This window comes from Tupaia chinensis, unplaced genomic scaffold, assembly GCF_000334495.1.
Source record: "Tupaia chinensis unplaced genomic scaffold, TupChi_1.0 Scaffold143631_1, whole genome shotgun sequence".
In the NCBI taxonomy this organism is placed as follows: Eukaryota; Metazoa; Chordata; class Mammalia; order Scandentia; family Tupaiidae; genus Tupaia; species Tupaia belangeri.
Genome location: NW_006203479.1, coordinates 1457510 through 1483064, shown reverse-complemented (window position 1 = coordinate 1483064; position 25555 = coordinate 1457510). Strand labels below are relative to the sequence as shown.

Here is a 25555-nt window from a genome sequence, read left to right as displayed (position 1 = left end):
GCAATATGTAGCTAATTATTTTCAAACACTTATTAACCAAAATATACTTTTTTTTCTATTGATAACCAGGCTAAAAGTAGCCATGATGAAATGGAACATGTGAAACACTAAAGGTACTTAGAGTAAATACTGGAAATAACATTAGCGACATTAGCTCTGTTTGGCTTTGTTGTAATGTAACTTCTAAAAACTTATTTCACATACAAATGAAAGTAGCTATGGGGAAATTATAGTTATATGGCTATAGTTGTTAATAACCTTACTGTCAGATTGGTCTTTGGTGGTGAAACTTGAGTTTCTTACTCCCTGCCTATGGGTAAGCTTGGGTCTACTCAAAGGGATCCTAACATGCCACCTTATTTTTGTATGTAATGCATTCATTGTCCATAATACTTGAGGTTGGACAAAACAAAGTAGTGAGTTAATGCTACCACTGAATCAAGCTAGACTGTGATAACATGTCTGACTAAGCATGATTCAGAAATAATTTATTACTAGAGGAGACCCTTTTTACCCAGTATCCCAAAAACATGAATTTTGCACCCACATTTGTCTGCATTTGGGAAAGGGAAAAATGACTGAGCCACTGTTTTTCTCAGTGCTACATGGTGAGTCTGAGCCAGCCCAGACTTAGAAATCAGAGTCTGGTATCAGGTCTGAGAGAAGTCTGAGGACAAGAAAAGATGGTGGCCACTAGCAGGGCTCTCTTATGAAAACGAGAGTGCATTGAATCTTGAAAGGTGTGGTAAGACTTGTTAAGGAATTTGGAATTTTTCTTGCGTTAATGAAGAGTGACATCATTTTAGAAAGACAGCATTATCTGTGCAGAGGAAGAAAAGTAGGAGTGCATGCCAAGTTTCCAGAGATGTCTAATGCTCATATATTCATGGCATTTAACTAGTAGGTCTTAGTTTATTATAAACATGAGCCACATATCTTCTTGTTCTTTGACTCAGAACTGCCAGTTTTGCCTTTGTGGTTTGATGCTAAAAGATCAGGACCACAATACAATTTTTGCTTTTGCTATTTGATAATACCAGAGAATCAAGGGTAATCAAAGAGAAATTAGGCTTCAGAATTTATATCTCCAGGCTAACGTTTACATCTAGCGTGAGTGCAGGAATATTAGCTTGGTTTATTAAAAAATAAAAAAATAACAACATTAAAGAGAGGATGTGGTTTACTACCCCTTAGCTAAACAGACAGGGAAGAGGAGAGTTACTATTAATATCATAAGGAAACTCTAGCTATTACTCTGGTTAGACTACTTTTCAGATGTAGTTGTGAAATTGTTGTGACTGAAAAGCAGCATCTTAAGCTCTGCCATTGGGGGGTCCCACTCTGCCTCTCTTAGATTTCTTTTTATTCCATTCAAATGTATGTCCTTCTGATTATGAATATAATCCAAGGCTATCTTAAGAAAATAGGAAAAGAGGACAGAAGATGGCATAGTAGTTAAGGAACTGGACTCCCATATGGCCTACCAATGTTTGAGTCCTGGACCTAACAGCTTGAAATTCACGCTGGGTGCATGTGTGTACATGCCCAAAATCCCAAGAGGAGAATGAACAGAAGGGATTGCTGCATGGCTGTCCCCTCTGGGGAGTAATTTTTCACTTTCCCTCTCACCGTCTCTGTCTCTTTCCAGTGAATGTACACACCCTATAGCAAAAATCTTTAAAAAAAAAAAGAAAAGAGTAAAGTATAACAAAATTTTGAAAGACAACATCTTAAAATCCATAAGCTGTCTTGTAGCAGTAAATTTTACTAACAGGTGAACGAACTTTTTAATTATTGTACATATATAAGAAGTTATAAAGATGGAACACTGAGGTATTACGTACTCTTCATCCTGTTTCCCTGGGTGGTTATATCGTAAGGAATGGTAATATAACATGAAAACTAGGAAACTGATACCACTCAGTGTACGCATATAGTGCAATGCCCTTTTATCACATTTATAGATTCACATAACCATCAGTGCAGTCAAGAAACAGAACTATCCCATAACTATGAATTTCTTCCTTGGTCCACCCCTTTGTGGTCATACTCACCTCCTCCCATACCCAGCCCCTGGCAACTCTATATGTGTTCTACATTTCTTTAATTGTTGTCATTTCAAGACTGTTAAAATTGAATTATACATATGTGGCCTTTTGTAATAGACTTTTTCTTCACACTCAGCATTATATCCTTGATATTCATCCAAGTTGTTGAGTGCATCAATAGTTCATTGTCTTTTATTGCTGAGTGGTAGTCTATTATATGGATGTACCGTAGCTTGTTTAACAATTTATCTATTAAAGGACATTTTTATTGTCTTCAGTTTGGGGTTATTACAAAGAACACTGGTAAGAAAATGTTTGTGCAGGTTTTTGTGTTTTCATGTCTTTGGCATAAATGCCCAGGAGTGCAATTGGTAGGCGAAATGGTTTGTTTAGTTTTTTAAAATGATCTAACTATAGTCCAGAGTGGCTGTAGCATTTTACATCTCTACCTGTAAAGGATGAGAGATCCAATTTCTCTTGCATCCAGTGTTTGATGTTTTCACTACTTTTAATTGAGTCGTTCTGATAGATCAGTGGTAATATCTCACTTTGGCATTAAGTGGCATTTCCCTATTGTCTCTTCATGAGGTCTCTTCATGCCTTTTGCCCATTTTCTAATTATATTATTTGTTTTGTTTTTGTTCTTTACTGTTTAGAATTCTTTATATATTCTAAATGTGTTTTAGAATATACCATGCAAGTTTGTTTCTGCATTCCCTATCCTGTTCCACTAATCCTTGTGTCTTCCAATGCCAGGGACAGTTTCATTTATAGTAGCTTGAAGCTGAATAGAGTGTTTCCTCCTACATTTTTCTCCCCAGCATTACTTTAGCAATTCTAGTTCCTTTGTTTTTCCATAGAAATTTCAGAATAATCTTATCTGCATCTCCAACAAGTCTTGCAGGAATTTTGACAAGAATTGCAATAAATCTATTTGTCAATTTAGGGGAGAAATCATACCTTCACCATTTTCAGTCTTTTGATTAATGAGCAGAGTGTGTCCATTGTATTTAGATTTTTTATTTCTTTCATCAGCCTTTTGTCATATTTAGCATATACATTCTGTGTGTGTTTTGTTAGATTTGTACTTATGTATTTCTTTTTTCTAGGTTATTACAAAGGGTACTGGATTTTGAATCTCAGCCCTTCATACTCATTTCTAGAATACAGAAATACAATTGTTTCTGTGTGTTGATTTTTATCTCGTGACCTTGCTGTACTTTTATATAGTCTTTGCACTTTTTTGGTAGGTTTTTTTTTTTTTTAGATTTTCTAGGATGAATTTTTTGAGATTTCTTTTGAGGATGTCATTTACAAAATCAACAATTATGTTTACTTCTGATCTGTATGCATTTTATTTATATTCCTTGTCATGGGGGGTGGGGGGGAGAGACCTTTACAGAAAAGAATAATAGTGGCCTCCTGTTTAGTTAATTCCAGTTATTTATAAGTTGCATCATATCTTAAAAACAAGCTTGGAAGATTGAATTCAAATATTGGGTTGTTGTGAAAGTCATGACTTATTTTTCCATGCAAAAATGCATTATGACTTTGCTGACAACTCAATAAATCTGCAGTCAAACCTTCTGCTTCTTAACTGAATGACTTTGTCAAGATTCCACAATCATTTTTTGGGCTGGTAGATGGCATGGTGGTTAAAGGCACTGGATTCCTACAGGGTCAAGTGCCATTAGAGTCCTGAACCTAGCAGCTTGTTTTCTTGCTTTCCCTTTCTCCCTCTCTCTGGTCAAATTAAAAAATAATAACAACAAATGGAATTAAATGAACAAGTAAACACTTCTTTGAAAAAAAGATTCCACAATCATTGTTTAAAATTTTATTTGTAATTGACAGATAATAATTGTATATATTTATTGAGTACAGTGTGATAGTTCATGTACACACTGGATATCAATCAGATCAGGGTAATAAGCATACTCATTTATTTCAAACATTTATCATTTCTTTATGGTGACACTATTCAATCTTCCATACATCATGAAATATATAATACATAATATACAATACATTAATATGAGCTATAGTCATCCTACTATTGAATAGGACATCAAAAGTTATTCTACCTTCCCAACTGAAACTTCATACCCATTGGCTCTCTTCTCCCCATGCCCCATTCCTATAGATTCTCCAGTCTCAGGTAACTACTACTCCATTCTCTTACGTGAGATCATCTCTCTTAGATTCCACACATGAGTGAGATCATATGGCATTTGTCTTTCTGTGCCTGATATATTCCACTGAACATAATGTCTTTTAGGTTCACCGATGTTGCTACAAATGACAGGATTTCATTCCTTTTTATGGCTGGATATTATTCCATTGTGTATATATACTTCATTTTCTTCATTCATCTGTTGATAGACATTATATTCCCAAAGGTTGAAAAGAGAATAGTTTTACTTCATAGGTTTACATTAGAGATCAAATGAAAAATAAGGGAACCAGCAGTTAGCGTCATGGCTATGTTGCTGGACTCCCACATAGTCGACCGCGGGTCGCGTCCTGGACCCGGTGGCTTAAAACTCACGCCGGGCGCATGTGCGTGCGTGCCCAAGATCCCAAGAGGAGAATGGAGGAGAAGGGATTGCGGCATGACCATCCCCCCTGGGGGGTGATTTCTCGCTTTCTGTCTCTATGTCTCTCTCTGTCTGTCTGACGAGCACACACGCCCTATAGCGAAAACCTCTCAAAAAAAAAAGACATAAATAACCACATAGTTGCTGGACACATCCTACATAGCATTTGCTTCCATTTTTGTACTTGTTCTCCAGTAGCTCACAGTTGCCTTGGACTGGTTTTCTTTCAACCCCCACTTTTGGTGGTGTAAATACAATAACTATTCTTTTTGTTTGTTTGTTTGTTCGTTTGTTTATTTGTTTTTACCTAGGGCATGTGTGCTTACCAGAAAGAGAGAGAGAGAGTGGGAAAATGGGAAATAACTCCCCAAGGGGGTATCCATACCACAGTCCCTTCTCCATTCTCCTAAGATTTTGGGTGCACACACACTTGGCATGATTTTCAAGCCACCAGGTCCAGCACTCATACTATGGTGGGGCATGTGGGAGTCTAGCACCTTAACCACTACACCACTTGCTGGCCCCAACAACCATTCTTTTTTTACCATTTTGCCCACAATTCCATACACCAAATTCTCCTTTTCACCAGATACACCTAATCCTCAAAGTTCCTTGCTAATATTGCTCGACAGAGCTGCCACCACCCTGCCTCATAGTCTGTCTTACTAATATTGTTTTCTGGCCTTGCTACTTAATCTTCCACCTCCCTAAAAGTAAAACACAAGTAAACAAATAACAAAAAAAAAAATAATTACGTCAACCAATCTTATATGGATTTAAGCATAAATAATGAGCTAGAGGGATGGTTCCCCCCACTGTCTCACCTTACTGCTAACTTACAGTAACCCTGACACTAAGCCTGGGTACAGAGACCTGTTTACTTGGCAAGTTTTCCTCTTCTGACTTATCTTTATTTACCCCTCTCATTCTACACAGCTCAAATACCACTTCCTCTATGCAGCCTCCCTCGTGTTCATAATTAGATTTTCTGTCTCCTTTTGTTCAAGCCAGTCTACATCTACCTTGCTTTATACCCACAACTACATCTAGCCTTGTGCCGAAATACGGTTCTACTTGTTGTACTTTTCTGCTTAAAGTGCTTGGTGTCGAGGACTGCTTCATCGCCTTCGTGTTGACACAGTGCCTTACGCCGTCCCTTACTGTGTACGTAGTTGGTTACAAGTAAATTTCCATGCTAGGTGTGAGCCAGAAAGAGATTTCTTAGAATCTGGCCTGAGACTATGGAACTCCATGACTTGTATATGGATGCCATAAAAATTTCAGAGAGAAATATGAAAGTCATTTCTGTGTCCCATTATTCCTAGATAAGAGAGGAAACTCAAAATGGTTCTCTCTCACTGAGTGTCTCACCCACTGTCTCTTCAGTCCTCTGGTAGGAGCCTATTTAGTAGTTCTCAGCAGGGAATTGTACTTTATTAGGAGCAGCCCAAATCCAGGTGGATGTAGTGAGTGAAGCTTGATTCATACTGCTTTTCTGTTCCATTTTAGTACGGAATTGTGTAGGTTTAGCTCCAGAATACACAGGCACTGCAGACAGAGGAAGACATTTATCCCCTTACCTGTTCAGTCCTGTATTGAAATGGCTTTCTTTTCTTAGCACTTAAGTACCCCAGTGATGGATGTCTTGTAAACACAGAGCCATCTAGGTGTTTTGGACAGGAGGTTGTCTCTTTTTGTGGGTAGAAAGTTAAAAAAAAAAAAAAAGTAAAAGCTTTTAGAAGTATGTTGGTCTCTCCAAACCACCCTTCAGTGAGCATCTAATTAAAAGTTGCCTTTCACTTGATTTGTAGCTCCCAGGATCAGGGCTATCTTAGCACCAACATTGACTTTGTCTACATTGAGCTCACCAAGAACTTTGCCAACCTATTAAGCTCCCACAGCCCGTAAGATGATACCTGCCCTTCCTTTCTTTTTCTTTTTTTTTTTTCTTTTTTGGATGAGAATTTTTGTTTTTTTGTTTTTTTGTTTTTTTTGGATGAGCTGATTTATTCTAAACAAATCAAATCCTTCTCTCTTATGCTTTCTCGCTGTCTTCCCAATCTATTCCTCTAAGCCTAGAAACCTATTAAGAACTCAAGAAGCTAAATTTCTATCTTCTCTCCCTATTTCTGATTATTTTTCTTCCTTACCTGAAGTGTGCTGAATAAATAAGTCCTATCAGCCACAAGTTTATGGATGTGGTTAAAATGCTATATTTGGGAGTATGATTTTTAGTCACTCTAGAAAAGATAGTTTCAGTATGGGGCATACTTTATGAAATTAATACGGGAAGAATAGTGATGGAAAGAGGCAAGACCAAGTTGGCAGAAAGAGTTGTTTGACAGAAGAACGCTGCCTAAGGGGACTAAAGTAGAGGTACAGGTCTGAGTCTCCATCCTCCTATTGGGCTATCACAAAAGTCATGATGCATTTTCCCATAGAAAAAAAATACATCATGACTTTTCCAACAACCCAATACTACTAAAAAAATAAGGCAGGATTTTAAATTACATTGTACTACACTTTCTCATCTTTTAAAAATGGTGACTTATTTCTTCACTCATTGCACAACTATTTGTTGCATAGTTTTGATTGTCATTTTCAATGTCCCTTCAACTCTAAGAAATGTCCCTTCAACTCTAAGATTCTGTATGAGCTACAGAATGGAGTGTCCTATTAAGTAATGAACTAGATTCACATAGACACATTGAGAAAAGAATTGAGGCCAGGAGATGGCACAGCAGTCATGCAGCAGGACCTAAATGGGTAAAGCCGTTGGTTCAAGACTCAGAGTTGCCCTGAGCACAGTAACCGCATGCACATGTGGGTAACCTGATCGGACTGGCTGAGATGGGGGTGGACTGCAGTGTGAAGACTGCTGGGGGTGTCTGTATCTCTGCCTCTGTCTTTGTCTCCACCTTATGGAAGAAATACACTTAAAACAAAAAATCCTAGATTGAAAGGTAGAACTGAAAGAAAAGCTCTCAATTTTGTCATACCATCTTGTCTTCTTTTTCTCTTTTTCTAGTCCTGCCTACCTTCCCCTATTTTCTCCATCATGCCAGCAATCTGTGTGCACTGACTCCGCCTTCCACTAAGTACCTGTGTGACCCCATTAGTTCTCTGATGTGCTGTCACAGTCCCTGCATCTAAAAATATGCAATTTATTTTAATAGCTTTCTCCTCCAGTCCTACCTGTATGTGCATGCATGCGAACACACACACACACACACACACACACACACACACACACACACGAACCTGTATTGCAACCCCCATTTCTCAAGCCCTGATTCTGAGGATACAGTCAGGAAAGAGTCAGATGCCCTAGCAAATGGCTTATGATATGGGAAGCGAGGAGCCAGGCTGCAGCTGACTGGCTGCACTGCTTTTTTGCAGGTGAACATTGTGATATTTTGAGAGTGCTCCTGCAGAATTCTCAAGATCTACAGTTGAACTGCTGTTCAGAAGTACATTTGCAGAGTAGTCTGGCATAATCTCAAAGTGGCTGTTAGGAAGACCACTTCTCAAGCATCAGAATATATATTTAATACCAACTTTAGCTGAAATTCCTCAAAATAGAATGATCACCTAATTGGGAAGAGAAGATCATATCTGTGAATTACTCTTAAAAAAGATTTTTAGGGGAAGACTGCATTGAGAAAAAGGAATATGTTTTTGTATTTGTCCCCTCCTGTGTGTTATAAAGAGCCAAGATTTTTGTTTTTAGGTGGATTCCCTGATTTCACATATTCAGAAGACCCACTGAAATCCTGCCCTTCCTCCTTACTTTGATGGCAATGTTTCATCAGGTCTTTAAATTGGCTACTAAATTAGCCAACTATTATTCCTAGTTACTTGTTTGTCCTTGGTCATTTTTCCCCTTTTCTTTTGTTCACTAGGAAAAATTTGATAATGTGATTAATATTTGGATCCCCTCAAAAGATCTCATAGGGAAAAAAAGCCACAAATTACTATTGATTCCTCATTTGAAGCCACATGTTCTTTACGTGGGTCATGGTTTCAGGTAGTGTTATTATGTATTATTGTATCACAGCTCATTAGTGGGCCATACACAGGGAAGTGATCAATGGTTCAATGTCAGCCTTGGAGGGTATATTCAATACAGCATTTTCCATAAGTCAGCATTGGTTCTGAGTCTAATTAACATTTGCAGTGTTGATTTGAAGTATGGAATAGGGAGTGAGCTTATTAAATATGCAGATTACACTATATCAAGTGGGGGTGATTATTGACTAGAACCATACTGTAAGAATTTATAAGGACCTTGACAAATTACAGAAGGTAATTAGAAGTAAGATGAAATTTAACAGAGACAAGTAAGAGGTAATTCACTCAGAAATGAAAAAACAAACTCATGTGTGTTTGTTTGGCAGTTCAGAATTGGGGGACAGTAATAGTTTGAGAATAAGCCATCTATCAATTATACATTTCCAATATAGCATTGATATTCATAATGAAAGTAACCAGACCACCTAATTGTATAAAAGTCTTCCAGGTTTTTAAAGACTACCATAGCCTACTTCAAGGTCTATAAATTGTGCAAAAATTACAATAGGAAAAAAAGAGATAGTTTAGTTGATAACAGTGTAAAAAATGAGTAATAAATCCTATGGATAAGCACAAAAGAAATACAGTGTTTACCTCAGCAAGAAGTTAAAGGATGAAAATGAAAAAGAAGTAGTACATGAAGAAAACAAGCCACCAGGTCTGAGACTCAGACTGTGGTTGGCCATGTGGGAGTCCAGCATCTCAACCACCATTCCACCTGCTGGCCCCTCTTGTCCATTTCTCTGAGTTAATGTATTTTTCTTTCTTGAGAGAGAGAGAGAGAGACATAGAAACCCTATCAGGACCCTCAGGTCACTATCCACCCCCCCTCACTCAGCTGGAATCGCATGTGTATGTGCCTACTGTGTACAGAGAGACCTCAGGGCACGAACCAGGGCCCTCCCACATGGCTTCAGCAAGGTGGAGCACCCTGCCACCATTGCACCACCATGACAGACCTCGTGTTCACTTTCAGGGAGAACAAAATGAGAGGCTCTTGTGCAATAGGAGGGTTTTCCATTAGGCATGAGTGAAGATTACTTCATGGTATTATAAGTTTTCAAAGTCAGTGCCTTAGGAAGAAAAATCAGTTTAGGGGGCTGGCTTATGTGCCTTAAGGTAACTAATCGAATAATGAGGTGCCTCTGTGTTATGATTGTATTAGGGTACTTTCTTAATGCCATCTAGAAATTTGATCATCCTTAGGGAAATTAATGGGAACTAGTGAAATCCTTTTTATATTTTTCAAAGATCTATAAATATAAAATCTAATGGTTCTACTATGGTAGTCTATTGGATTATTTCAAGATATCATCTTAACATAAATTTTATAGCCACCTTACAATCAATGGTTACATAGTACAATGCAGGCTATATAAATTGTAAGATAATTTCATATTTGTTTCTCCTGGCCTGGAATAAATAAATATTGCATCTTTTTCATGATATGTAAGAAACATACCACACATGCTTTGTGCCAAAAGCAGAAAAACTGCAGAAAATTGCATTCACAGAATACTGAAGCCTTTTGTAATGGAGTTGCGTTTATTTAGTTAATATATTTTTATAAGATATGTACTTTATGATTATATATCATATACATTATAGTAAATATAATATACATAAAATTGTCTTTCATGATGGGCACATATGTATTATATTATTTTATTTAATAATTTCCATATTAAATATAAATATAACATTACATATTAATTATTTATTCAACCAAGAAGCCATTCAATCTAGAGAACAAGGTCTTAAATGTTCATTTTTTTCAGGGGTGTCAAAATTATGAGGCTTCTGATGAAAAATTATAGTGTGTGCCACATTTCAGGATTCATGGTGTGACAAAATTAGTTCCTAGCTTATAAAGTGAGTCAATAAGTTAAATCAGTCAATCATATTTCCAGATGAATGTTTTCTTGCATTTGTAAAACTTTGTCATTGCAAAGAGAGTTTAACAATTTTTTAAAATTAATTATGACCTACAGAAGTAAGAACAGAATAATTCCATCTTCCTTTGGGGTTCTGTAAATGATCTACTACATCCACAATCCCGGAACATCACTTTTTTTCATTGCCAGGGGGTGCATGCACTCTGTGCGCATTATGAAGGGATAGGAAGGGGGAGAGAGATTGATAGCACACCAGGTGGGGCATGGTCACTCTGCAATTCTTCCTCCTCCACTTCTCTACCAGGTCAGGATTTGGGGCATGCACACACATTGGTGTTTTTTCAGGGTGCTGGGGACAGGATTCAAACCATGGTCAGCTGTATGGGATCTGGCTCCCCACACATGGTACTTAATCACTGGGTTATAGGGCCAGCCTTGAGCCAACTTTCAAATTCGTATGGGAAGTACAAATCTGTCCAAAAGCAGAAAGATGCCCCCCTAAGGCATCCATGCCACCTTCCTGAAAGGCACCTATTTTATGAAATTCCAGTTTCACCTGTGTCCATCCTGTCCGTACCTTATAGGGGATCACAGTGCCCCTGACTACTCCGGAGAACAGAGTATAGGAGATATCCCCAACCCTGTCAGAGGAGATGCAGGATCAGCAGGCTGGAGTCGCCATACCTGCTAATCTGCCACAAGGGACAGCGTTCTGTAAAAGAGACATGGCCTCCTTGTGATAAAATGACACACTTCGTCTAGACCAATCACTTGGTACTCTGGTGAATATTTAAACAGTTCCAAAAATAAAGATCAAATAAGCATTGTAAGGAAGTTCAGAGCAGAGACCTGAAGCTGGCTTTTATCTAAGATATTGTGTTATAGCAAGGGAGGCCATGGGAGCGGGTGAAGGGTTCACGACAAAACGGGGGGAAAGGGACAGATGGGAGGGCTGGGAAGGCCGTTCCATTGAGAGCGTATTCAGGTGCTCCACGTGGAGCTGCTCACCTGCCAACCCTTGGCAAATCTCCAGTCCCCTTTCGTTCTCATATGTCATTTCTATAAAGCACCCTATCTAGGCCAGCCTGTGGTATGATGGGCAAGGTGGCTGGATCCCACATAGCCAACCGCACTGTGTGAGTCCCAAACCTCGAGGTTTCAAAAACGCTCCTGGGCATGCTAAGGCATGTGAGTGCCTGAGACCCAGGCTGGATGGATCTCGGGGTGGACAGTGATGTCAAGACCCTGTTGGAGGTGTCTCTCTCTCTCTCTCTCTCTCTCAATTATTAAAGAAGCAGAGATTAGGACTCCTTTATTTGTAGTGTCAGGGAGAGTTTCCCATATGAAGCCTTCTGTAAAGAGAGCATCCTTTTTTTTTTTCTTTTTTTAAATTTTCCAGAGGGTGTGTGCACTTGCTGAAGAGAGAAAGAGATGAGGTTGGGGGGGACCCCTTCCAGGGTACGGTCCCACTTCAGTTCTGTCTCCATTTCTCCTTTCAGGATTTTGGGCACACATAGTAAAAGCAAGGACTGAAGAAATGGTATATTGGCCTGCACTGTGAATGTGAATAGGGCAAAAAGTTATTTCTGAGAATGAGAATAAAAAGGCTTAAGTCAAATTTTTGAAGGACCTTGAATGCTAAGGAATTGGAACTCTTCTTTTTCTTTCTTTTTTTGTTTTAGAGAGATTTTTTGTTGTTGTTGCCATAGGTTGCATGTGCTTGCCAGAGAGACAGAAAGTGAGAAATCATCCCTGGGGGGGATGGCTATGCCACAATCCCTTCTTCCCCATTCTTCTCTCAGGATTTGGGGCACACACACACACACACACACACACACACCTGGTGTGAGTTTTAAGCCACCAGGTCTAGGATTCAAACTGCAGTCAACCACATGGGAGTCTAGCAACATAACCATTACACCATCTGCTGGTACTGGAACTATTTTCTAAGGGCAGTTGGGTACATAGGAAATATTTATATAAGGCAGTGATATATGGCCGGACCTGCACGTCGGAAAGACCACTTCGGCTGTTGGGTGGAGGCCGAGTGAGCAGTGGATGAGGGTACAGAGAGAGAAAAGGCCTAGTAAGAATTATCTAGGCAGGAACGACACAGCTATTGGAAATGGAAAGGCAAAGGTGGTGACCAATTTGCGGATTTAGATGCCAAAAGGTACAGAACTTGATGACAGATAAGTGAAAGTAAGAAAGGAAAGGTAAGGAAGAAGGATTAGCTGAGGATATGTCTAATTGATAAGAAAATAAGGAAATGTCAATTCCAGGAACCATAATAGGGAGCAGAATAACAGTAGTCATAATAAGAAAATTAATGACTTTAACTAGCAGTAATTGAGCACTTCTAGAGAGCTAATTACTAAACAAATGTCTTACACATCTCCAAATAACTTACTATAAAAAGTATTAGTTCCCTGTTTAATTGGCAAAGGAATGTCAATTTGGAGAAATTGAATTTGCCCAAGGATCAAAACACACATCTTAATGCCCTCGACCCAAGTAACCAAGAGGTTACCCAGTGCCAGCTGTTGGCAGTACCTCTCAGTAAGCGGGCGGCCTTCCCTGCCTGATCATGTCATTCCATTTGCTAACATTGTCACTTGCTTCCTGGGTCTGAATGACACTAATTCTCGCTCTGCCGGCATACTAGTTGTTCTTTTAAACTTTCAGTCTTGGGTCTCTTTTTTGCTGGAGAACCTGTCTCTGCATTTCACAGACACACTCAGCTCAGCAGGCCTGAAATCAGCACCCACAGGAGGAAACCGGAGATGGCGGGGTGGGAAGCCTGACATGAGTAGGAGGCTGGTTGTCTCCTTTCCACGGTCAGCGCCGTGGCCTGAAGCATCTAGTGCCTATCCCATCAGCCACGTTCCATTTTTCTCCCCCTGAAGAAAAAAATCCCTTCTGATGTGATATCTTGAGTTGACTTGTTCCATTTCATAAAAAATGGGATTAGACTTAAAATTCCCTGGAGCTAAGGCTAGCAGTTCCCTCTTGTCATTTGTTGCTGAGCATTCTACACAAACACTAAAATTTATCATTTTTTAAAGAAAAGGAAGATAGAAATGAGATAGAGAGGTTTATGAGAGCTATCTGTAAATTATATAGAAAAATAGCATCTATTTAATGTATAAATAATAATTAAAATTAATAAATACAAAACATGTTTTTTAAAAATATCATCTACTCTCTTTTTAAAAGAAAACAAGCAAAACTAGGAGAGAAAATTTAATGTGGAAGTACTAAGAATTAGAGTAACTAGTTGGCAGTTTTAGAAATGTTCAGTATTTTTAGTAACTCCTTCATTGTACCATAATTTCATTAACATAAAATTATAAAAAAAGTTTGCTATAAGAAATTCATGATTACTTAGTGTCACAAATTCATGTAGTCTTTATTTGGAAGACAAGCCAGACATTATTTATTCAACTCTAATATATGAATTCTTCAAAAATATTTATCTGGAGTCATTCTGCCTCTACCAGGGGAAAAAAATATTCACCAAAAAAACCCATGAGGAACCATTAAATGGAGCATTATTGAGAGGGGAATTGTTATAATAATGATCTTCAGATAAAACAGTACCTAACTTTATTGAAAAACAAATGGAACAGATCTTCTCTTCATAACACTTTGAGAGGACTCTGTTATTGTCTCCTCTTTACAGATGAAAAAACGAAAATATACAAGGGTACCTTCCATCACACACCTCACAAATACCAGACCTGCTTGACTGTAAAATCTAACCTACCCAATCTCAAAGCAATAGCTATCAGCTATATCGAACATCAGACTACTGGATATATAGAAATTCATTTTAAATGTTTGAAGGAACCTTAAGTGTTCATTTTTCTCGTAGGAGGTGTTTGGAATCAGCCTAGATTAACTCAAAATCTTAACATTTACTCTCACAGAGTTTTACTAAATTGCACAGTTCTTCACTGTATGGAATGTTCATGCAAATAACTTAACATGGCTTACCTATTGGTTCTCGGTATTGTTTAGTGCCCATGGGTTGAGGCCAGTCTGTTAGAAAACCAATATGGGAGAATAAAAGAAGAATCTCAGTAAGATGGGAAGAACAGGAGGCTATTTAGAACAGCCAAGCATTTGCTTTATTTGATTGTTCACCCCCTATTGCTGTGGATAACTCATTTTTCACTCTGCATGCAGGAGTGAGAGTATGAGTTTGGAAGAGAAGGGCTCAGCTTTAGTAGACTCGCAAGTGAGCAGTCACTGAGAGCGTGTAGGGTTATGTAGTGAGGTAGAGAAATGGAGTTTATCAGTATGAGTGCATTCACAGATAGCTCCTATCTGGAGTGCACTAGATTTTCTTATTCCTCCTGCAGCCTGGAAAACATTGCTATTAAAAATCAAATATCAGTATTTGCCATGGTAAATTTACATAGTATATGTGTATATGTATGCTTATTTATGATGGTTTTGGGACATATCTAACATTATCCAATCACTCAGATTTCACTCTAAAGATGGTTTTTTGAGGGCTACTGCTTACAGAATAACTTACCAATGTCTTTTAGAGGCTCATAATATAAGCCATAGCATTTCTGCTGATGCTGCTCAAAAATCTTATTAGTGTAGAAATAACAAAATGACCGCTTACAGTGGTCACTCCCTTTCTGTGTGGGACTTCTAGAACAGTCTTCTCTTTCTGTAACAATCTGTTTATGTTCACTTCATTTTGCTTTAGTCATTTTATTTTTGTCTCCTTTGGTAGTATCTTGGTGTACTATGATGAAATGAGGCTAAATCAGACAAGCTGTAATTTTTATTGCGAGCATGTCTTGAGGCAAACTTATAAGCAAAACTTGGTAAGAGAAATGACTGGAGGAAACATGCCCTTGTTCTAAATTACAAAATGCTCTACTATTCTAAAATCAAGCACATTGGAAATAAACCGCCATCTTCCTGACACACAGAACTTCACAGAAGCAATCTATTAAAATGTTCCTTTAAAATTTTATGCTGTATAAAACAGTGTCACCAACTTAACTGTATTATAATTCTCTATTCCAATTATAAAACTAATATTTAAAATGAAGCTATGTCCCAGAAACCTGATTAAATATCCTAACTTTTTATTTCAGTTTTCTTGTCATGGATGTTTAAGAGAGACCCTTAATTCTCATGGTATTTAAGTAGTGTGACTATTGAGTAAACTGGATCTATATTTACATGTAAGCATAATGAGATTTCAACCTACACTCTGATCTCACCTCCACCTTTGTTTGATATTACAACTGAAATTGATTGCTTGAACTGCCAAGCAGCGAGTGGCCAATATTATACTGATAGGGTTTATTTGTTTCTTTTTTTTTTTTTCTTTCAAAGAGATTTTTGCTATAGGGCACATGTGCTCACTGGAGAGACAGGAAGACAAAGAGAGAAAAATAACCTCCCTGAGGGATGGCCACATCACAATCCCTTCTCTTCCATTCACCTCTCAGGATCTTACACACACACACACACACACACACACCCAGCATGAGTTCCAAGCCACGAGTCTGACTCTCGAACTGCGGTGACTGTGTGAGAGTCCAGCAAAGTAACTCTTACGCCATCTACTGGTCCCATATTTCTGTCTTTTTTAATGATAAAGAGTATGCATGCACCCAAGAGAGACAGCAGGAAGGAGAAGAGAGAGAGAGAGAGAAAACTCTCTCTACAGAGTCTCATTATATAGCAATTCCCCTTCCCCAGCCCTCCAGCTTTCAAGATCTTGGGGACCCTCTCAAAAAAATATGCAGCATGTTTTCAGGCCAACCCATGGATCTAACCCATGTTTGGCATATGACTTCTAGTACTCCAGTCCAGTACACTATGGACCTCACCACCTGTGGCCTGCTGGGCCCTGATAGGGTTTCTGAAGAACCCTCACATGGACTTTCTCCATCCAGCTATCTTCAGGTTCTATGTGGTGTTTTCACAAGCACCTAACCTTGATTGTATTTATAGAAACTGATCAAATGAGACCTGATGTTATAACTTGTATAGATATATTTCATTTCTTCATTTTATGTTATCACGTTAGAGTATCCCCTAATCATGAGAGATATATTTAAAATGTTAATGTTTTTAATACAGTTTCACCCCTACTACTGGCAACAACAATAAATTGTTGTCTTGAAACACAATTTTTTTGTTTTAATATTACCAAGGTAATGATTGTGTGTCCCAGAAAGTTGCATCCCAGCTACTTGTTGCTCACTTTTCTTCCTGCCTTTGCTCTCAATTATTCATTTATACTGTCACGTTAGTTTACTTGTTTATAAGTGCTAGAATTCGTTCAATCATTATAGGATATTCTAGAGGATTCTTGTCAAATAGTACATTTTTAAGTGTATAGATCTATGCAGCAGTTAGATAGAATGAAAAGGAGTCATCATGGTAGTTCCCATGCAATAAGTAATAGTCACCAGCAACACAACACTCATTAATGGGACAAAGAAACGTGCCAATTTCTGTTAAAGATATTTCATAGTTGAGTCAACTGGACTAGGGAGAAATGTTCACATGTTAAAATATTCACATTGTAAGCTAAATAATGTGATTGACTGTATAAAGGAAAATGAAATTTAAAAACTAAATTAAATAATTTTTTAAAAAATCAATAAAATACAGGTTAAATTTTGCTGAAAGCAGTCACTAGAAATTGACACAAACACTCCTCCCACATACCTGGCTCCTACTTTATTGTTCATAACAAAATTCTGCATGTGATGGAGATCGGCAAAGGGCAGGAATATTCCCAATACCGTTGCCCAGTGTTGGTGTTGGTTGTAAAGATCCTCTGGGAATCATTAGCAAACTTCATCAACCAAAGGTCAGGGTATACATCACATGGGATCCACAGACCGGCTGTTGTGGGCGGTCTTCTTCAAAATATGGTGTCAAGTTTCAAAGCATCTGCTCTGCAGCAGTTAGTCAGTTGCAGTCTGCCAGCATCTGATTTTGAGCAGTATGCCAGAGACATTCTTAAGTGTTAGTCATTAGAGTTGGGAGCTTACCCAAATTCAGTGTGTTCCAGTGGAGTAACTGGTTCTTCACATTCAAAATACAAATGCCTCAGAAACTCAGATTTAAGGAACTCAACCACCAACCTAGAGACGTGTAACCTGGGATACATAGAAACCATCTGTAAATCAGAGATTGATTTGAAAAGGCTATCACTGAAAAAGAGGAAGCTGAAATTATGTTCAACCTTCCAGAAGCATGAAACTTATTCTATTTGAATATAAATAGATCTCTGTCTCTCTCTCTGTGTCTCTTTTTCACACAAACATACACACACACACACACACACACACACACTAGGTCAAATACAGCAAAAGGAACACAGTAATAAGAATTAACATCTTGCAGCAGCAACACTTGAGGATGTTGGGGTGAGACAGACCTACATCTGTGTTCTAGCTCCTTCCTTCGCAGACTGCACCACAGTAAGTCACTTATTCTCTCAGCTTAAGTCTCCTCACCTATAAAGTGTATGAACCAACTTTGAAGGATAGGCATTGCTGTATATTTGCCAGTAGCCTGGCATGGGTCGTAATAGCCAATCAATAAAAAATTACTATTATGAATTCTGATTTTTAGGTGTATATTTGACACATTGTTTATGTAAAATGTAATTATTTTGTATAATATTTAAGCTCTGCTATCTAAAGGAGCATAGGCTTAATGCCTCTAGCATATTTTTTTAAATTAACTACTTAATTATATCTAGCTCTAGTTTAATTATTTTTGCTTTGATGGAATTACTAAAATTTTCCAAGTAATCACATAATCTCCAGAAAAACCATTGCATGGGGCCAGCAGATGGCATAGTGAGTAAGGTGCTGGACTCCCACATGGTCAACCATGGTTTGAGTCACAGGCCTGGCAGCTTGAAAATCAGTTACACATCATGGGTGTGTGCATGCCCAAAATCCCAGGAGAACGAAAAAGAAGGGATTGAGGCTCAGCCAAACCTCTGGGGGGTGATGTCTCACTTTCCCTCTCACTGTTTCTCTGTCTCACTCTGTCTCTCTCTCTGGCAAACACGCATACCCTATGGCAAAAAAAAAAAAAGCATTGCATTACCATTAGAAAATTTCATGTTTTCTTCAATAACTACATTATCGTTTCATAGTTTGTGCAAGTGCCATATACCTTAATAGCAGTTCTATTTATACATATATCTTAATATTAAGAAACCACTAAGCTTCTGCAGCATAATAGGGTAACTACACTTAATAATATTTGTAACTAGGAGAGAGAATTTTAAATGTTCCCCACATAAAATGGTAATAAATGTTCGAGGCGACAGATATACTAATTATCCTGCTTCGGTCATTCCAGATTATATTCACATGTTAAAAAATCACCCTGTATCCCATGAGTATGTACAATTATTATGTGCCAATTAATTAAAAAGATGCAACAATGTTAAGAAAAGCAATTTGATACCTGTCCCCACCACATATTGTCCTGTCTTCTTTTAATTCTTTCCTCTTGAAAACAGTCAATGCAATCTTTGTGTCTCTCTTCTTCCCTCATAACTCAGGTCTCTCCAAGACCTTTCCAAGCAAACAGACATCCCTTATGGCACGGTCCTGGACTCTGCAGTATATGAACATGTCCGCATGAAGGGGCTGAATCCTTTTGAGAGGGACAGCATGTACTCCCAAATGTGGCGGATGATCAACCGAAGCAATGGATCGGAGAACAATGTGCTGGAGTCCCAAGCAGGCATTCAGAAGGTACCGGCCATGGCTCTTCACTGACAGTCTTCACCTTTTCTTCTCCCATGTGCAAACTCCTAAGCTGAGATTTGTTTATTTCTTTTTCCTTTGATTCTGCCATTGAGATTTCAGTTCAATTACACCTCCTATTGATTTAAAAAAGGTTTTGAGGTGCCTCAGTACACCAGTGGAGAGAATTCAGAGTTCTCCCTGGTGTACCTGATCCATCCATTTTCAACGCCATTCCAAAACGAACAAACAAAACACATGCTGGCATTTCCTTCAGAAAAGAGTTAAGGACTTGTAAACATGAAAACTAAAAAAAGTTTTTACAAATCCCATTTCAAATATCACCCAGGTTATCTGATTCTTTTGAATGACTCAGGGTATTTTCTGTACTGCATTTGTTTTTAGATGATAACTTTTATCTTTACTTACGATTGGGTGCCGCTATCTGAAAGTAAAAGTTAATCTTGTCAACAACTAAGGTTTGTGCACATGTCTGTTTCTATTTTCAAATGTAAAAATCTTTATTTACATCTTAGTTTTCTATAACCATCAGTTAGAAGTATCTGCACAAAAAGGCTTAAAAAGGCCTCTTCCTTTATATGAAAAACTTAAAGCTATTTTTTATTCTAGGCAGTTAATAAGTATACAGAAGCAACTCGGGCTCCACTAGTCACTGTGACAGAACTGCCATCTATCTATCATCTATCATCTATCTATCTATCTTGCTTAAAATTATCTTTAGTGGCTAGCCTAGGAAAAATCACTGGCATTAGCATTCAATAAATAATGATGGGATAAATACATGAATTAGTGGCAATAACAGCAGCAATGGTGGAATATGCTTTTTTTCTGATGACCTTCCACAACAGAATACATTGGATTCCCAAATCTTAGTGTCCTGTTCAAAGGATAGACTCAATAATGCCATGCGGGAGAATGTTTTGATGACTGTAAGCATTTTTCTGCCACAGACTCCAGCATTTTTCTCTGCCTTTTCATATGGTGCCCTTTATCTGCTACTGCTGTTACTGTGGCCCCTAGAGTCAGCCTGGTAGTTCTTGCAGGCACCACATTGATACTGTTACGCAGAAAACTGATGGTACTGAGGTAAGCCTCTCTCCAAGTAGGAATGGTGCCTTTAAAGAAGTAAATATCCTTGAGATATGAGCAATGATCTCTAACTCCTTTATCCTCATTGTATTAATCCCAGGGCCAGGTATTTCTCCTAGAATGTTTCTTTCTTACTTTTCTTAAGAGGACTGTTGGCTCCTGAAGTTCAATATAATGTCCTCTGGTTAGTGGAGTTCAGGGACAGAAGAAGTGGATCAGGTATGTGAGTGAACATGTGTAACACGTGTGTGCGTGGGAGAAGGAATGAGGGTTGATAATTTAGCATTTACTAGGTACTCATAGGATGTAAATAAATTTGAGCTCTAGAATATGATTTGGGGAAGAGTTATTTTCCTTTATATTATCTACTATTAAAAATAACTTTGCTTTCTTGAGGATTAGTATAAATATTGGGTCGTTAGAAAAGTCATGATATATTTTTTCTTTCTTTTTCAGTGTAAAAATGCATGATGACTTTTGCTACAACCCAATAGAAATTCATAGTTTCTATTTCTATTCTACTCTAAAAGCCAAAGTTCTCCACACCTTACGGCCTCTATCTATACAATGTCATTCCAGATGACATCTATATTCCAAATTAAATATTTGTTTTAAAAAAGCATACGTATTCACTCGTTTGGTAATTTATTTATTCATTGAATATTTGCTAAGTGTCACTTATGTACCAGGCACTGATCTAGAAACCAAAGATAAACTCAGCAATAGAGAAATGGTCAGTGTATCCATGAAAGGCAGAGTTTGGTGACAAAAACAGAAAAGGAAAATGAAGCACATGATTACACAAAAGTATTTAAATTATGATAAATGTTATGAAATGAAAAAACAGTATGCTATTATACAGATAAACAACTAAGTGTACTTGAAATATAGTGCTCAGGTGAGGTTTTTTGAGAAGATAAAATATGCACTATGGTCTCCCCAAGTGGGAGCTGGCTGAGTGTTGATAGAAGAGAGAGTGAAAGAGCATCCAGACAAGGAACACCATAGGCAACAGCCTGAGGTGTGTTTCAGACACTCATTTCAAATCATCGTGTCTGGCCCAAAGGAATCGAAAGCAGGATCTCACAGAGTTATCTTTACCTTCATGTTTGTAGCAGCATTATTCACTATAGCCAAGAGGTAGAAGCAACCCACGTATCTATCAATGATGAACAGATAAAATGTGGTATATACACACAATGGAATATTGCACAACCTGTAAATGGAAAGAAACGATGACACGTGCTACATGGGTGAACCTTGAAGACATCACCCTAAGTGAAATAAAACCATGACAAAAGGAAACTACTGTATGATACCACGTATATGAAGTACCTAGAACTGCCCAATTCATAGAAATGAAAATTAGAATGGTGGTTTTCAGAATGTGAGGAGAGTGAGAAATGGGATGCTATTAAGTGGACAGAATTTTAGTTCCACAAGATAAAGGAAAGTTATATAGGGATGGAGGCATGGTGGTTATAGTGCTGGATTCCCTTAAACAATACTGAAAACCTAGAAGATATATATAATATATATGCATATGTGTATATATTATATATATCTTAAAAATGTATACATACATATATATGTTATATATATATGTGGCATAGTGGTTAAAGGCGCTAGACTCCCACATGGCCAACCACAATTCAAGTCCTGGACCTGGCACCTTGCTTTCCCACTTTCTCTCTTTCACTCTCTGTCACCGTCCTCTGATGAGTGCATGCTCCCTATGGCAAATTGAAGAGTAATGATAAGAATAAGTACAGTTAAATAAATAATTCTTTGAAAAAAAGAAAGAAAGAAAGAAAATCACACTGAGTGTGTGCATGCATGCCCAAAATCCCAAGATTTGGAGATTGTGGCGTGGTCATCCCCCTTGGAAGGTGATCTCTCACTTTCTCTCTCTCTGTCTCTCTCCAGCAAGTGCACATGCCCTATGGCAAAAACACAAAAAGAAAAAAAGTGTTTTTAAGGTATATATAATATATATGCATATATAAATATATATGTGTGTATATGCTTTTAAGATATATATAATATATGCATAAATGCATATATATTATATATATCTTCTAGGTTTTCAGTATTATTTAAGAAAATCTCTCCTTTTCCTAATATATATGTGATCTCACATTTTCTGGGCTTTAAAATTCTTTATCTTAACCTTTGTCTTTTAGTCATATGACATTTAATTTGGCATTTGTGTATATGCTGAAAGGAATTTTGCCAACTGAAAAAATTCCAGCCCAAGAATCTTCAAAATTAAGGGGTTCTGAATTAGGCTACTGATAATTTGGCAGCAGGTGCTGAGCAGCCAAGTTTATTCTTTAGGTGTTGCTTTTTGTTTTTCTTTAACTATGTGTATTTGCTCACCTTTCAACTCGGGATAGTGTTTCTTACAGTGCTGTTAAATGTCACTCATTCAAAAAAAAAAAAAAGTTATATTATGAAAAGAACTCTGGTCCTAGAGACAAACTACCTGGTTTTCTGTCCTGGTTCTTTGAGATCATAGCTGTGCAACTTTGGGTAAATCACTTGGCTTCTCTGAGCCTCAACCTACTCATTGGTAAAATGTAGTATAGGAATGAAAAGCACGGGCTTGCCAGGCAAGTCCATCTGAGTTTGAATCTAGCTCACTTTTTTAACAATAAAATCTGTAGACATGACTGGTTGCTTAACAATCTCTAGGCCTCAAGAGTTGTATCATGAGGATAATGGTTTTCTATCTCATGTGGTTTTTGTCAAGAGTAAATAAAATTATTGGGAACCAGCAGTTAGCGTAATGGCTATGGACTCCCACATAGTTGACCGCGGTTCGTGTCCCGGACCTGGTGGCTTAAAACTCACGCCGGGCACGTGTGCGTGCGTGCCCAAGATCCCGAGAGGAGAATGGAGGAGAAGGGACTGCGGCGTGACCATCCCCCCTGGGGGGTGATTTCTCGCTTTCTGTCTCTATGTCTCTCTCTGTCTGTCTGGTGAGCGCACGCGCCCTACAGTGAAAATCTCTCCAAAAAAAAAAAAAGAGTAAATAAAATTATCTATGTAAAGCATCAATAAATAGTATGATTATAGCCATAAACCTATCTCAAAAGTAGTCCTGACGATTCCCAGAGAGAATGTAAATGTGAAGGATTTACAACTGCAGAGCTTTTTCGTTCAGTATTTTCTTACATTAACCTAAATTTGTGACATAATAAAAAGAAAATGCAATGAAAGAAGAAGAGAACAATTTCTATTCCCTGACAGTCTGCCGATAAGGAGGGCTAATGAGTTTAAAACTGCAAATAAAGTCCTCAAATATTTATTACACCATATTTATTCAGTTTTCTGATTTACTAAAGGGGCCAGTGGAGAACGCCCTTATGAATATATATTAGAAAATACCTAAGTAAATTTTGTTCGTAAAATATATTTCTTTCAACCCAAATCAGAGACAGCTGAAGGTTGATTGAACAGAGGATAATAACAATAAAGTTTACCTGGTTCCATTTGCAAGGTCTCAGCCAGCTTCTATTTAAAAAAAAAAAAAAAAAAAAAAAAAAACAATACTCACATGTAAAAGAAGGAGTTTTGGGAGCCAGCAGCTGGCATGATGGTTAAGGCACTGGACTCCCACATGGCCAACCATGGTTCAAGTCCCAGACATGGTTGCTTGCTTTCTGACTTTTCCTCTCTCTGTGTCTCTTTGGTGAGTGCACATGCCCTATAGCAAATTAAAAATAATAATAATAAATAAAATAAATAGCTCTTAAAGAAAAAAAGTATCAAGACTCATCAGATAATGTGGTGGTTAGGCAGCTGGATCCCACGTGGCCAAGTAAGCTGTTTGAGTCCTGGATCCAGCTGCTCGAGAAACACCCTGGATGTGTGTGCAGGCATGCCCAAAATCCTAAAAGGAGGGAGAAATGGAGGAGAAGGGATTGCTGAGTGACCATGCCCCACAGAGGTGCCTTCTCATTTACTTTCTCCCTCTCTCTCCCTCCCTCTCCCTCTCCAGCAAGTGCACACACCCTCTGACAAAGTTTTCTTAAATTAATAAATAAAAATGTAAAACAAAGCAAATGAAATAAAATTAAGCAACAAAGGATAACCTCTCACCTGGCAAAGCTCACTGGAGGTTCATAAAATACTAGGTTGTCAGGAAGTCATGATGTGGTTTTCTCTTTTTTTCTGTGAGATAATGCATCGTGACTTTCCCACCAACCCAGTAGAACACTACAGAACGTGAAATGCAGTTAAGATTGTTCTTCCAGCAGCTAGTCCTACACATCTCTCACCACAGCTTCGTCTCTGGGCTAATTTCTAATTTGTCCAGGCAGAAGAAACCTTAGAGGTCTTCTAGATCAACCTTCCACAGAAGGCCAAGTATCTTTTATAGTATCTTTCTCTGGGACCCTTATAAATATAGTCACTGCCTTCCAGGAAGGCCTGGATCACTGTGAAAAACAATCCTCACAATCTATACCTTTAAATGGATCTCATCAGTGTCTCGGGCTGTGCTTGCTCTTAATTACGCTACTAGTGTCATTAAGTTCCTTTTACTTAAGGTAGATTCCAATCCTGTCTGGCATCTTCATTCTGCTTGTACCAAAGAAATCTGTGTAATCGAACAGGCAGAATGAGTTCTGATTTGTTATTCTTGGGAGACAGTTACCTGTACCAAGCTATCCCAGTTAAACTATAACAAATTTAGTTTGTCTCATTGTGTGAGGGGCCTTTTGCATAAGTAGAAAAAATGTAAGTAGAAAATTATAACAGAGGTTTTTTTGGCATGAATTCTTTCAACAGTTATTTATTGAGTACCCTCTCTGTATCAAGCAGCATATTAGTCACAGGGAGAACATAAAACGTAATGCCTTCCTGGAGTTCACATTCTAACTGGGGGAGCAGCACTAACCAGGATAAACACACAACATCCTATGTTCACTAGTGAGACATATTCAAGCAAAAAGATAGAGTAGGAAAAGGGGAAGCAGGATTGCCTTCTTTATTAGATAGATAGGTGTGCAGGGAAAGTTTTTCTGAGAAAGCATCTGAATACAAACTTGAAAGATCTGAGGGAC

At 38.0% G+C, this 25555-nt stretch overlaps 1 protein-coding gene across 1 annotated transcript in view; it reads left to right on the top strand.

Annotated features, from left to right (window-relative positions):
- Positions 1–25555, top strand: part of GRID2 (glutamate ionotropic receptor delta type subunit 2) — a 392388-nt gene that overhangs the window by 130258 nt on the left and 236575 nt on the right. The window contains exon 7 of the mRNA XM_006164500.1: positions 19190–19385. Coding sequence (XP_006164562.1) covers positions 19190–19385 — 196 coding nt within the window. The remainder of the gene's footprint in view (positions 1–19189; positions 19386–25555) is intronic.